This window comes from Scyliorhinus torazame, chromosome 10 (assembly GCF_047496885.1).
Source record: "Scyliorhinus torazame isolate Kashiwa2021f chromosome 10, sScyTor2.1, whole genome shotgun sequence".
Taxonomy (NCBI): Eukaryota; Metazoa; Chordata; class Chondrichthyes; order Carcharhiniformes; family Scyliorhinidae; genus Scyliorhinus; species Scyliorhinus torazame.
In genome coordinates, this window is record NC_092716.1 from 84,879,682 (window position 1) to 84,895,556 (window position 15,875).

The 15,875-nt window shown below is 45.0% G+C and overlaps 1 protein-coding gene across 17 annotated transcripts in view; it reads left to right on the top strand.

Annotated features, from left to right (window-relative positions):
* Nucleotides 1-15,875, top strand: part of LOC140430694 (nuclear transport factor 2) — a 64,510-nt gene that overhangs the window by 41,824 nt on the left and 6,811 nt on the right. For 9 of the 17 annotated variants that reach the window (XM_072518344.1, XM_072518346.1, XM_072518340.1 and 6 more), the window contains one exon: nucleotides 2,160-2,228. The exons of 3 other annotated variants lie outside the window; for them this stretch is intronic. In XM_072518344.1, the coding sequence (XP_072374445.1) occupies nucleotides 2,160-2,228 (69 nt within the window). 5 more of the 17 variants (XR_011949506.1, XM_072518353.1, XM_072518350.1 and 2 more) reach the window with 4 other exon arrangements.

Sequence of the window (15,875 nt, forward strand, 5' to 3'; positions counted from 1 at the left end):
ATTCCAGCAGGTCCCCCCGCCACGCCAGGGCACAGGGTGGAGAGGTTGATCTCCACCCTAACAAGATCCGCCTTTGGGTGATCAACGAGGCGAAGGCTACAACATCTGCCTCTGTGCCCGTTTCCAGCCCTGGCTGGTCCGACACCCCGAATATGGCCTCCCGAGGGCCAGGGTCCAGTTTCACGTGCACCACTTTTGAGAGTACCCTAAAAACCTCCTTCCAGTAATCCTCCAGCTTTGGACAGGACCAAAACATATGAACGTGGTTCTCTCCTCTCTCTCTCTCTCTTTCTCCCCCCCCCCCCCCCCGGCAACGTTCACACATATCGTCTACCCCCTCAAAGAGCTGGCTCATCTTCGCCCTTGTAAGGTGTTCTATACACCACCGTCAGCTGTATCAGCCCCAACCTCGCACAGGAGGTGGAGGCGTTCACCCTCCGGAGCACCTCACACCAGAACCCCCCCCCCTCCATCCCCTCTCCCAACTCTTCCTCCCACTTTGCCTTGATCCCTTCAAGCGGTGCCTTCTCCTCCAAAATAGCCCCGTGAACCGCCGATACTACCCCCTTCTCCAGTCCCCCTGTCGTCAGCACCTCCTTCGACCCTGCCCCCAACCCAAAGCAAATCTATGGTTCCCCTGAATCTGCATTTCCCTTGACCCTGCCCCCAACCCGAAGCATTGCTAGTATTATTCTGATAAATCTTCACTGCACTCTTTCCTTGTCAGGAATGTCCTTGTAATGGGATGCCCAGCGCTGCACACACTATTCCCAACTGTTGTTAAACCAATGTCTTCTAGAAATGCAATATCATTTCCATTTATATTCAATACACCTAAATGGAAAACACAAACTATTTTGTCTTTTTATCTTTGCCACCTTTCTAAAAATCTATGAATCTGGGCGGCACGGTGGTTAGCACTGCTGCCCTACAGCGCCGAGGACCCAGGTTCGATCCCGGATCCGGGTCACTGTCTGCGTGGAGTTTGCACATTCTCCCCGTGCCTGCATGGGTCTCACCCCCACAATCCAAAGGTGTGCAGGGTAGGTGGATTGGCCGTGCTAAATTGCCCCTTGATTGGAAAAAAAATTGGGTTATTTACATTTATTTTAAAAAAAAAACCATAAATGTTACAATCTCTGCTTGAATAGCCATGTTCATTTTGAAATGAGTTAGGTGCTTAGAAAAAAATCAATAAAATTAAGACACATGGTATTGAAGGGAATGTGGCAATATTGCTAAGAGTTTGGTCAAAGGTCACAAGACTGATAGCTAAATGGATATTTTAACAATGTTGGGACGATTGCTCTTTATATGTGCTAATGGTTAAGGTGGGGGGAAAAAAGAATTGGGCACTTTAAATTAAAAAACAATAAATTATGCATTTAAACCTATAGATTCTTCACTTGCACTCTGTCACAAATTTACATAGATTGAATGAATGATGTTGTCTGACTTTGACTTGATGTTTGCAGTAAGTCAGCTACTCACTTGAAATTTTAATCTAATTTTGCCATGTGCTTGTTAACCACCACAGAAAAATTACGTGACTTTTTCAATTAAAACAGCTGGAATTGTAGAAGATAGCAAGAATCCTGGGCAAAGTGAGAGAATTGACCAAGTGCAGCAGGGGTAATTCACTCTTGACTCCCTGCCAGTTTCTAAAAATTGTATGCATGAGAATCAAATCCATGGATCATTTGTACTAGTTTTGTGTGAATATGTTGGCTGAAATGTACTGGAATTGGGACTGATTTGGGGGTCAGGTCGACTTTGGAAATCATCATGATTCACATCTTCAAACTGATCACCTGTAGGTTTTACTCTTCCTCATTTGTTTCTTCTTTGGATTATTGTCAAGAAAAATACATTCTGGGGTTTATAGAGGGAAAAATTTTAAACCTGTTAGCTTTTGAAATGGAATCTTCTAATAGATAGTAATTTAAGAATGCAGGAATATGAAATGAAACTTGGTAACCATTTGTTATTTCATCTTTTGCTCAGGCAGATGACGACCAAGTTATAGGCTTTCAACAAACATTTTTGTTGAAATGTCTTAGTGATACCTGGGTGTGTACCAATGAGGTCTTCAGGCTAGCACTTCACAACTTTTAATAAATGAACATCTCTCTCCTCTGTTTGTCTTTCCTCCTTGCCAGTAAGCATTACTTTTTCCAGTTTTGCATGTGTGTGGCCTTTGCAGGACATTGCATCGTGATCTTGCCCATGTGAGTTTTTCTTATCTTGAATATTGCATTGAATTTTAATAATTTCATAGTTTGTGAATATAACTGAATATAATTTGCACGTCCAATGTGCAAAACATAAGCTTTGGATGTATACCATCCTGTGCCAGGCGGCACGGTAACGCAGTGGTTAGTATTGCTGCCTCACAGCGCCTAGGACCCGGGTTCGATCCCGGCCCTGGGTCACTGTCTGTGGAGTTTGCACATTCTCCCCTTGTCTTCGCAGGGTCTCACCCTCACAACCCAAAAAGATGTGCAGGGCAGGTGATTTGGCCACGCTAAATTGCCCCTTAATTGGGAAAAAATGAATTGGATGCTCTAAATTACAATAAAAGAAAAAAAGTATATAAAACCCATGTCAGTTTAATACCATGCATTGCATCAGTACCATTGGCTAATTTGCACGTGTTATTTGTGTATGGCTGCTGACCGTGTTAACTGTTTATTGATAATTACAATGGTGCATTAATTTTGCACGAACCTAAACCTTGATCTTTAATAAACTGCTGTGTAAGTATACTTTTTTCATGGAGAGTGTGAGATTTTGCAGGTTTGCAGCGATTTAATATGAATCATATATAAAAGAGACCAATTGTTGACTAATGAAAAACAAAAATAACCAGTAAAAGCTGTGCTGTTTGTAGAGTGTCAGATATTGTCCACAATGAGTTGAAGTTTGTCTCTTTGGGTGCAACCTAAAATTTGACCCATTTTGTTGATGCCAAGGAGCGCCAAAGTATTCTCTCAACCTCATCAGAATATACTCAAACATTGAATTTGCATAAATCAGAATTGCCAGCCACACCTTTTTAGTCAAAGGTTGTTGGCAAACCCCACATTTATTGCCATCCCTAATTGTCCTGGAGGTAATAGTGAACCACTGCAGTAGAGTGGAATTTGATGCTATGTGATGAAGGAAGGGTGATATATTTCCATACCATGATGGTATGAGAATTGGGCAGGAAGTTAGTGATTGTGTTCTTAAGAACCTGCTACCCTTGTCCATCAAGGAGGCAGTGGGTGCAGATTAGAGAGGTGCTTTCTAAGCAGCCTTGGATGAGTCTCACACCGTGCATCTTGTTGGTGATACACAGTACAAACATGGTGCGCTAGTGGTAGAGGAATTGAATGTTCAAGGTGAGGATGGGGTGCAAACTGAATGGACTGCTGGTGTTGAGCTTCTTGCATGTTTTTGGAGATGCACTCATCCAGGCAAGTGGAGAGAATTCCAATGTACTCCTGACTTTGCCCTTGTAAGTTGTGTGAAGGCTTTGGGGAGTTTGGAAGTGAGTCTCTGCCTGTGAAATACTTAGCCTACGTCTACTCTTGTAACCATAATATTTATGGTTGAGTGGATGTTGGTGAGGGTGATGCCATTGAAAGTCAGGTCGAGGTCGAGTCCAAAGACGTGCAGGTTAGGTGGATTGGCCATTCTAAATTGCCCTTAGTGTCTAAAAGGTCTGGGGGGGTTATTGGGTTATGGGGACAGGGTGGAAGTGAGAGCTTAAGTGGGTCAGTGCAGACTCGATGGGCCGAATGGCCTCCTTCTGCACTGTATGTTCTGTGTTCTATGAGGTGATTAAACTTTATCAGACTTTGGAGTCTGGTTCTTAAAACATTTCAACTCATTCAACCGTCACTCATGAACAACAGTCACAACATATATAAGAGCCTGATGGGAGCTTTTCAATTTTTAATTTGATTTGCTCGTTGTCATAACAGAACATTAAAATAAATAGAGTGTGACTGAGGTGAGGATATATTTTATTAAAATGCTTTGAAAATTACAATTAAAAGACAAAATTAAATGACTTTTTTTTGCCATGCCTAAAAATCTAGTCTCTGTTGAAACTATTGCCCAAAAAAGCACATTTTCTCCTATCTTAGACTGGGACATGGCCAGTTTAGTAGATAGAGATTTGTTCAGATGATGGGCATAAAAGACTTGAGAGACATATCCATATTGGCCAAAGTTCCATGATCTTTCAAGCCACTTAATTATCTTGCACCCAATTTATAGGAACATAGGAGAAGACCATTCAGCTTGTCGAGCCTGTTCTGTCATTCATTTAGATTTTAAAAAAAATTGTTCATGGGACCGTTATGCCAGCATTTATTATGCATCCCTAATTGCCCTTGAGGGGGCAGTTAAGAGTCAAGCACATTACTGTGGAGTCACATGTAGGCCATTAGTGAACCTGATAGGTTTTTACGACAATTGACAATGATTTCATGGTCATCATTGGACTCTTAATTCCAGATATTTTATTGAGTTAAATTCCATCACCTGCCGGTGGGATTCAAACCCGGGTCCCCAGATCATTATCCTGAGTCTCTGGATTACTAACTCAGCGACAATACCACTATGCTACCGCCTCCCCGTGGCTGATCATCTACCTCAAAGCCACTATCCCCATATCCCTTGATGTCACTCTCCAGAAATCTGTCGATTTCTGTCTTGAACTTACACAGCCCACTGGGATAGAGAATTCCAAAGACTCACACCCTCTGAGTGAAGAAACGCCTCCTCGTCTCAGTCTTAAACAGTCTAACCCTTATCCTGAAATTTGGTCCCCCGTTTTTATTTATTTGTGGATCTGGGCAAGAATGAAGAGGAAACACCAGATCAGTATAATAACATCAATGCAGATTTAACTTATGCATTTCTGTCCGAAGTAGAAATGTTTGTCATCCATGGAAACCAAATACCCATTTGGAAACACTGGAAAACATTAACTATGTAAATGAAACACAATATCAACCAGCAATTTGCAGTGGCAACAGTAATTCTATCTTGACAGAGTGCATACCAGCTGTTACAAAACTTAACATATGTACCAACGACAATGACTTATTTATATTAATGGCTTCAGAACCAGTTGGTCAAGTGTATTCAGACTTGTTGCTCAAAGTTCATCTGGTTTTCTTCAGTTATCTCTCCTCGCTGCTTCAGATTATCCAGGGTAATGTTGCCATGGGTGCCTGGTGTTCTCCCATAACATACTGAAGGATAGCTTTTCAATTATGAGTCTTAAAATTGAATTAGGTGACTGATTTATGAGACCATCCGTCTTGAGGATAGTGCAGGATGATGGAGTGAGAGCCATGGTTGAGCAAAGCGGGCTGAATTGACACTGACCAAAATGCACGTTTTTCAAGTTGAACAGGATTTGTAATAAACGTTGTACATAAGGAAGTAAGGAACTGCTGGGAGTTGATGGGTCAGGCAGACTGGATGGTGTTTTCAACATTCCTATCATCCCTGTGTTTTCTCCCTTGAGGATTGACTTACCCTATGCACTCTTAACCATTTTCTCTATACTCCATGCATTACACATTTATTGGATACAGTATTCCTATTGTCCCTGTGCTTTCCAAGCTCCACTTGTTCCATGTACCCCAGTGAATTAACTTCATAGTCTTTGTTCTTTCACATCACAAAAAAAAATTTGAGTATAACAGTAAAGAATGGAAAATAGGCCTACTCGAATCAATCCCTTATCCCAGTCTCGTGGAAAAGTTATATTTGCTGTAGGGAAATGATCTCCTTTAGATAAAAAGACCAAAACTGAACACGGTTCTCCATCTTGGGAAATGATGTCCTCCTTTAGATAAAAAGACCAAAACTGATCATGGCACTCCATGTGTGGCCTCACAAATCCCCAGTACAATTGTAATAAGACTTCTTTACTTTTATAGATTGGTTAAATCACAGAACGAGGCCCCATCACCTGTTGCGTCTGTGACGGCTCCCTAGAAGAGCAACTGAGTTAGTGTCACTCCCCTGCCTTTTGTTGAACTTGCATCAAATATTTAGGCCACGGATTGAATATGGCTTGCAGTAAGTAACATGGAAAGGCATTTTAGCAGAACTAACAGTTAGGATTTGGAATGCACTGTGTGATAGGGTGTTGGATATAGATCTAACAGTAGCGTGGATTTCTTCTGGGTGCTCCGGTTTCCTCTGAGTCCACAGATGTGCAGGTTAGGTGGATTGCTATCATCAATGCGCGGGGTTACGGTAGGGAACTGGGCCTAGGTAGAGTACTCTTTTGGGAGGTTGGTGCAAACTCGATGGGTCAAATAGCCTCCTTCTGCACTGCTGGGATTCTATAGATTCTTTAGCCTTCAAAAGGGAATTGGATAACTACTTCGAAGGAGAAAAAATTACAGGGGTATGGAGGAGGGTGAGACCAATTGCTCATTTAAAGAGCCACGCTGACTTGATGGGTCAAATGACCTCTATCTGTGCTGTGATTCTTCAGTACTCACTGTAAATTGGGACTGTACAAATGGTAAGTAAATATTCATTAAAATTATACCAGAAAGTAAGGTTTTTGTTATGGAAATATTCTTAAGTGGAGCTTTTCAAAGAACATTAAGGATCAATCAAATCCTGTACAATTATGAAAAGCAAGTACAATAAGAAGCCTTACAACACCAGGTTGAAGTCCAATCGGTTTGTTTCAAATCACTAGCTTTCGGAGCACTGCTCGTTCCTCCGGCGAATGAAGAGGTAGGTTCCAGAAACATATACATATATATATATATAGACAAAGTCAAAGATGCAAGATGCTTTGAATGTGAGCATTTGCAGGTAATTAAGTCTTTACAGATCCAGTGAGAGGGGTAATCCCAGGTTAGAGGTGTGAATTGTCTCAAAGAGAAATGAAAATGAAATGAAAATCGCTTATTGTCACACCTTGGTCTGCTTTAAAAGCCAACTATTTAGCCCTGTGCTAAACCAGCCCCAAGCCAGGACAGTTGGTAAGATTTTGCAAACCCAGGCCAAATGGTGGTGTGGTGGGGGGGGGGGGCGGTTAATGTAATGCGACATGAATCCAAGGTCCCGGTTGAGGCGGATCTTGGCTATAGGTTTGTGTTGGGCGATTGTGCGTTGTCGCGGGTCCTGAAGGCTGCCTTGGAGGACGCTTACCCGGAGATCAGAGGCTCAATGCCCTTGACTGCTGAAGTGTTCCCCGACTGGAAGGGAACATCCCTGCCTGGCGATTGTCGCGCGATGTCTGTTCATCCGTTGTCGCAGCGTCTGCATGGTTTCGCCAACGTACCACGCTTTGGGACATCCTTTCCTGCAGCGTATGAGGTAGACAACGTTGGCCGAGTCGCACGATTATGTACCGTGTACCTGGTGAGTGGTGTTCTCGCGTGTAATGGTGGTATCCATGTCGATGATCTGGCAAGTCTTGCAGAGATTGCCATGGCGGGGTTGTGTGGTGTCGTGGTCGTTGCTCTGAAGGCTGGGTGCTGGGTAGTTTGCTGCAAACAATGGTTTGTTTCAGGTTGCGCGGTTGTTTGAAGGCAAGTAGTGGGGGTGTGGGGATGACCGTGGCAAGATGTTCATCTTCATCGATGACGTGTTGAAAGCTGCGAAGAAGATGTCGTAGTTTCTCCGGGGAAGTACTGGACGGGGAAGGTTACTCTGTCGGTTATGTCCCGTGTTTGTTTTCTGAGGAGGTAGGTGCGGTTATTTGCTGTGGCGCGTTGGAACTGTCGATCGATGAGTCGAGCGCCATATCCCGTTCGTATGAGGGCATCTTTAAGCTTCTGTAGATGTCTGTTACGCTCCTCCTCGTCTGAGCAGATCCTGTGTATACGGAGGATCTGTCCATAGGGGATGGCTTCATTAATGTGTTTAGGGTGGAAGCTGGAGAAGTGGATCATTTTGAGGTTATCCATGGGCTTGCGGTAATGCGAAGTGCTGAGGTGACTGTCCATAATGGAGATGAGTGTGTCCAAGAATGAAACTGATTTTGGAGAGTAGTCCATGGTGAGTCTGATGGTGGGATGGAACTTATTGATGTCATCGTGTAGTCGTTTCAGTGATTCTTCGACGTGGGTCCAAAGGAAAAAAATGTAATCTGTATCTGGTGTATAACATCGGTTGAAGGTCCTGTGCGGTGAGGAGGTCTTGTTCAAACTTGTGCATGAAGATGTTGGCGTATTGGGGTGCGAATTTGGTCCCCATGGCTGTTCCGTGTGTCTGGATGAAGAACTTGTTGTCGAAGGTGAAGACGTTGTAATCCAGAATGAAGCGGATGAGTTACAGAATTGTGTCTGGAGATTGGCAGTTGTCGGTGTTGCGTACTGAGGCTGTTGCAGCAATGTCGTCGTCATAGGGAATGCTGGTGTAGAGTGCCGAGATGTCCATTGTGACGAGGAATGTTCCTGGTTCAACTGGTCCATGGATAACCTCCTGATGCTCCACTTCTCCAGCTTCCACCCTAAACACATGAAAGAAGCCATCCCCTATGGACAGATCCTCCGTATACACAGGATCTGCTCAGACGAGGAGGAGCGTAACAGACATCCACAGACATTGAAAGATTCTCTCGTATGAACGGGATATGACGCTCGTCTCATCGATCGACAGTTGCAACGCTCCACAGCAAAAAACTGCACCGACCTCCTCAGAAGACAAACATGGGACACAACCGACAGAATACCCTTCATCGTCCAGTACTTTCCCGGAGCGGAGAAACTACAACATCTTCTTCACAGCCTTCAACGTGTCATCGATGAAGATGAACATCTTGCCAAGGTCATCCCCACACCCCTACTACTTGCCTTCAAACAACCGCGCAACCTCAAACAAACCATTGTTTGTAGCAAACTACCCAGCCTTCAGAACAGTGACCACGACACCACACAACCCTGCCATGGCAATCTCTGCAAGACGTGCCAGATCATCGACATGGGTACCACCATTACACGTGAGACCACCACCCATCAGGTACGCGGTACATAATCGTGCGACTCGGCCAGCGTTGTCTACCTCATACGTTCCTGGAAAGGATGTCCCGAAGCGCGGTACATTGGTGAGACCATGCAGACGCTGCGACAACGGATGAACAGACATCGCACGACAATCGCCAGGCAGGAATGTTCCCTTCCAGTCGGGAAACACTTCAGCAGTCAAGGGCATTCAGCCTCTGATCTCCGGGTAAACGTTCTCCAAGGCGGCCTTCAGGACGCGCGACAACGCAGAATCACCGAACAGAAACTTTATAGCCAAGTTCCGCACACAAGAGTAAGGCCCCAACCGGGACCTTGGATTTATGTCGCATTACATTCACCCCCCACCATCTGGCCTGGGCTTGCAAAATCTTCCCAACTTTCCTGGCTTGAGACAATTCACACCTCTTTAACCTGGGATTACTCCTCTCTCTGGATCTGTAAAGACTTAATTACCTGCAAATGCTCTCATTCAAAGCATCATCTTGCATCTTTGACTTTGTCTATATATATATATATATATATATATATATATATATATATATATTTTTATATATATATATCTATGTTTCTTGAACCTACCTTTTCATTCACCTGAGGAAGGAGCAGTGCTCCGAAAGCTAGTGATTTGAAACAAACCTGTTGGACTTTAACCTGGTGTTGTAAGACTTCTTACTGTGCTCACCGCAGTCCAATGCCGGCATCTCCACATCATGGAAAGCAAGTAGTGATGGTTGCTTTTCGTGATGAATTGATATCTCAGTGAGTCTATTCTCCATGCCCTTGATGTCTGTCCCAATTGGCATCTAAATCTGGGGACAAATTTAACTTGCGTAACCAATGATGATAAGAGAGGCGAACAATCCTGCTTTGCTTCTGAATTATATATTTTCCAACCTATGTAAGCTCAAATTTTTATGTTGATTTTATAACTTTCTTAATTTGGCCTTCATTTTCTGAAAACTCTGTACATCTGAACTCTTAAATATCTATTCCTCCTTTTAAAGTTTCACTATTTAGTGCATTTATTCCATCCTCTCCTTCCCCCACATTCATAATCTAATTTCTCAACTTGGAATTTCCCTGACGTCTGTTCTCCTGGAGTCTCTAACCATCCCTCTTGCAAATGACCGCATCCTAATCATTAGCATATATAAAGAAGAGCAATCGTCCCAACATTGTTAAAACATCCCATATCTACCACAGTTTTGTGACCTTTGAACAAACTCTATGCAATATTGTCACATTCCCTTCAATATCATGTCTTAATTTTATTGACCTTTTTCAAAGCACCTAAACCATTTGAATTAAAAAAAAAATAATTCTCCTTTTTCACATTTTCCTCCCGCATTTACACCCATCAACAATAATCAGCAACAAATGTCAATCCCCATAACAGTAACAACGATCCCATCCGCCCACCAACCCCCAAACATCAGCCCGCATGTTTACATAAACAAATGACAAAAAGGAATCCGGGATTACCCATAGTCACCCTTAGTCTACACAGCCTACACAGCCCCCCCCCCCCCCCCCCCCCCCCGCCCCGCAACTAATGTTCAATGTTATCCAGTTCTTGAAAGTGCATAATAAATAGTGCCCATGACTTGTAGAACCCCTCCGAGCTTCCCCTCAGTTCGAATTTAACCTTCTCATAGATCATAGATTATCATAGAATTTACAGTGCAGAAGGAGGCCATTCGGCCCATCGAGTCTGCACCGCTCTTGGAAAGAGCACCCTACCCAAGGTCAACACCTCCACCCTATCCCCACAACCCAGCAACCCCACCCAACACTAAGGGCAATTTTGGACACTAAGGGCAATTTAGCATGGCCAATCCACCTAACCTGCACATCTTTGGACTGTGGGAGGAAACCGGAGCACCCGGAGGAAACCCACGCACACACGGGGAGGATGTGCAGACTCCGCACAGACAGTGACCCAAGCTGGAATTGAACCTGGGACCCTGGAGCTGTGAAGCAATTGTGCTATCCACAATGCTACCGTGCTGCTCTCAAGGGTCAAGTATTCCAACAGGTCCCCCCGCCATGCCAGGGCACTGGGTGGAGAGGCTGCTCTCCATTCCAGCAGGATCTGCCTTCGGGCGATCAATGAGGCGAAGGCTATGATATCTGCCTCCGCACTCGTTTCTAACCCTGGCTGGTCCGACACCCCGAATATGGCCTCCCGGGAACCCGGGTCCAGTTTCACACGCACCACCTTGGAAATTACCCTAAACACCTCCTTCCAGTACTCCCCTAGCTTTGGACAGGACCAAAACATATGAACGTGATTAGCGACCCCCCCCCCCCACCCCCCCCCCCCCCCCCCCCCGGCAACACTCACACACATCCTCTACCCCTTCAAAAAATCGGCTCATCCTCGCCCTTGTGAGGTGCGCTCTATAAAACCATAAGACATAGGAGCGGAAGCAAGACCATTCGGCCCATCGAGTCCACTCCACCATTCAATCATGGCTGATTTCAACTCCATTTACCCGCTCTCTCTCCATAGCCCTTAATTCCTCGAGAAATCAAGAATTTATCAACTTCTGTCTTAAAGACACTCAACATCCCGGCCTCCACCGCCCTCTGTGGCAATGAATTCCACAGACCCACCACTCTCTGGCTGAAGAAATTTCTCCTCATCTCTGTTCTAAAGTGACTCCCTTTTATTCTAAGGCTGTGCCCCTGGGTCCTAGTCTCCCCTCCTGCTAATGGAAACAACTTCCCTACATCCCACCCTATCTAAGCCATTCATTATCTTGTAAGTTTCTATTAGATCTCCCCTTAACCTCCTAAACTCCAATGAATATAATCCCAGGATCCTCAGACGTTCATCGTATGTTAGGCCTACCATTCCTCGGATCATCCGTGTGAATCCCTGCTGGACCCGCTCCAGTGCCAGTATGTCCTTCCTGAGGTGTGGGCCCAAAATTGCTCACAGTATTCTAAATGGGGGCCTAACTAATGCTTTATAAAGCTTCAGAAGTACATCCCTGCTTTTATATTCCAAGCCTCTTGAGATGAATGACAACATTGCATTTGCTTTCTTAATTACGGACTCAACCTGCAAGTTTACCTTTAGAGAATCCTGGACTAGGACTCCCAAGTCCCTTTGCACTTGCAGCATTATGAATTTTGTCACCGTTTAGAAAATAGTCCATGCCTCTATTCTTTTTTCCAAAGTGCAAGACCTCGCACTTGCCCACGTTGAATTTCATCAGCCATTTCTTGGACCACTCTCCTAAACTGTCTAAATCTTTCTGCATTCTATATACCACCTTCAGCTGTATCAGCCCCAACCTCGCACATGAGGTGGAGGCATTCACTCTCCGGAGCACCTCACACCAGACCCCCCTCCTCTATAACCTCTCCCAGCTCTTCCTCCCACTGTGCTTTGATCCCTTCCAGTGGTGCCTTATCCTGTTTCCAAAATAGCTCCGTACCCTGCTGCCACTGCCCCCTTCTCCAGTCCCCCTTGTCGTCAACACCTCCTCCAGCAATGTGGAGGCCGGTTCCTCTGGGAAGCTCTGTATCTCCTTCCTGGCAAAATCCTGAACCTGCATGTACCTAAACACTTCTCCCTGCTCTAGCCCATACTTCGCTTCCAGCTCCTTCAATCCTGCAAACTGACCCCAGAGAAACAAATCTTTTAGCGTCTTAATCCCCCCTCTCTTCCCATTTCCGAAAACTTCCATCCCACCTCCCTGGCTCAAATCTGTGGTTCCCCCAAACCATTTGAAAATTGACATGGCTATTCAAGCAGATTGTAGCGTTTATAGATTTTTAAAATAATTTTGAATAACCCAATTTTTTTTTTTTCCAATTAAGGGGCAAATTAGCGTGACCAATCCACCTACCCTGCACATCTTTGGGCTGTGGGGTGAAACCCACGCAGACACGGCGAGAATGTGCAAACTCCACACGGATAGTGATCCAGAGCAGGGATCGAACCCGGGTCCTCAGCTCCTTAAGCAGCAGTGCTAACCACTGCACCACCGTGCCGCCCGAACTTATCTACCGCTGGCAAGTTTGGTCATGGACTGACACCTCGGGCTTGTGATAGAGCTTTTCTGGAGCAGGCTGATATATTACTCCCGTTTTCTTTGTGCTGATCATACGGCCAAAGCTGTTCTCTTGTGCTGTTCATATTGACGACGAGATACATGAGAATTGCTGAAGCAAGTGTAATCTTTGTTGACTTCCAGCATCAGTGCAGGAACAAAGAGGAGTAAATCTGCCTCCCAAGCTGAAAGTTTATAGAGTAAATATCCTGCCATCTTTGCTGGTCTGCATGTGAGATTTAGTCTGTACCAATATCATACCAAGCTTCTGAAGTCTGTTGTGGACACAAGATCCCATGGCACTATTGGAAGAAGAGCAGCGTCATTGTCCAAATGTTATGGCCAGCATTTATCCTTCAATTAAGATCACAAAATAGAGTAACTGATAATTTATCTCTTTGCCATTTGGATTTTGCTGCGTACAAATTGGCTACTATTTGGGAATATGACGACAATGATGGCACTTTAAAAATGGTTCACTGGTTGTTGTGATTTTAGTATCATAGAATCCCTACAGTGCTGGAGGAGGCCGTTCGGCCCATCTGCCCCGACCGTCCGAAGGTGCACCCTACCTAGGTCCACCCCCATCCTATCCCCGTAAGCCCACCTAAACATTTGGACACCAAGGGGGAAATTTTGCATGGCCAATCCACCTAACCTGTACATCTTTGGGCTGGGAGGAAACCGGAGCACCCGGAGGAAATCCATGCAGACACTGGGAGAACGTGCACAGTTCACACAGACAGTCTTCAGCAACCCCTGAGAGCATACAAGATTATATTAATACAAAGTAATTTGTTCTTCAGTCAGAAGAAGGCAGTGAAGACCGTGCAGACCCTTCTTCAAAGTAATGTACTCCTGACTACTTCATATCCATAATTGTATTTATCTTCAATGTAATCAATGGAAACAGAACAGTAAAACTGTTTATTGGATTATAAGTATATGGAATATGACTACAGGGCATGCTTTCCAAAATTAATGCATTAAATATAATCCGACAAATAGTGTCCCAAGTTTTAACATTCTCGAATAAAATAAGAAAGAAAGACATGCATGCATTGATATAGCACTTTTCTTCACCATCGGACATCTCAAAACACTTTAAAGCCGATGAAGTACTTCTGAAAGATAGCCATTGCTGTAATCATCATATCATAGATTGTCTTCTTTCTGTATTGTAACCATTCAGTCCATATCTGTGCCGGTTTTCTCCCCCAATTTATGGTCTCTTATGAAGTCACTGACCTCTTCTAACGTTTCAAAATAGCACTCCCAAATGTCGTAAGTGACCCACAGTTTCGCCGGGTACAGTACTCTGAAACGAATCTGCCTTCCATAACACTGCCCTGGCCTTGTTAAATCCGGCACGCCTCTTTGCCAGCTCCGTGCCAATATCTTGGACCCAGTACCCTCCTATTCACAGTTCTGCTTCTCCCTGACCCACCGCAGGATTTTTTCCTTCTCCACAAACTTGTGGGGCTTCACAATCACCGCCCACGGGCCTCCCCCACTCTTGGCTTCTGCCTTAGGGACCTGTGCGCCCTATCCACCTCGGGCCAGGTCCTGCACGTGCTCTATCTTCCAGCATCCTCGCAATGTATTTTGTGGCGCTGGTACCTTGACACACCTCTGGCAGGCCAACGATATGTAGATTCTGTCTTTTGGGACCTGTTCTCCTGTTCCTCTACCTTTGTCCTCAGCGACTTGCAAAGGCCCCCAGGATCCCCACCTCCGCCTCCAATGACACCACTCGATCCCTATAATCGGACACCACCTTCTTCACCTCCCATATCTGCGACCCCTATGCCTCGAGGCATTTCTCCACTCACTCCATTGTTCCTTTCAGGGGTGCTACTGCTCCCTCACTGGCCTTTGACCGGTCCTCATGCATCACCTATTTTGCTGGCGGAACTCTGCTCTGATAAATGCCATCAACTGCTCCATCTGGGGCTTTCCCACTTGCGCCCTCCTTTCCCCTCCGCCACAGGTCTCCTCCAGTTCCTCGGCCAGGCCCTTAATTGTTTTTTTGGCGTGTCTGGTATTCAGTAGACATGCCACTCTCGGGGCGGAGGGGGGGGGGGAGGAGGAGGAAGGATCTCCACACCTGCTACACTTTCCTGTCGAAACTACCCCATTTTCAGGTTAAACCATCGCCTTCGAGCTGGAGCTGCCCTGTGTGTGACCACTCACTCCATGACTGCCACCGGAAGTGGAAGAATGTACCTTAATGCAACGTCATATTGAGAATCATACATGCAGTCATTGTGAAGAATTATTCATTAACCAAAGTTCTTTTAAGAACTAGATTAGAAACAACTTTGTTTTGATTAATTAGTATTCTAGAACTAATTTGGCAACTTGCTCCGCTGTTAATTTATAATTTCTTGTTGATAAATTGAGTTCTTTGTTGAATCAAGTCCAATGAGAATTAAAATAGGATAAAATTGACATGTTAAGCAATGTGCTTTGACACAGTACAACTAGCTACACAGGTGATGCTGCAGAGTCTGGCTACACCATTTGTCAGTCGATATCTGGCCATGAAAGGGCCTGGGACTCCAGAGCTACTCACTGTTGCTATAAGACTGTTGGAAAGGGAAAGCTGCTGCGTGAGTTTGTGGGGGGGGGGGGGGCGGGGGGGTAATATTTGAAAAGCAAGGCTGCGAGTGTGAAGGAGGGGGTATTGGGAAGAGGGGTCGCAGAGTGAGTGCGAGGGTTGGGGTAAAAGGGTTTGGGGGGGGGTTGTGGGGATTGGGGGCCTAATTACTATGTATATGTGATGGGGGAGAGGGACTTCACTAAATCT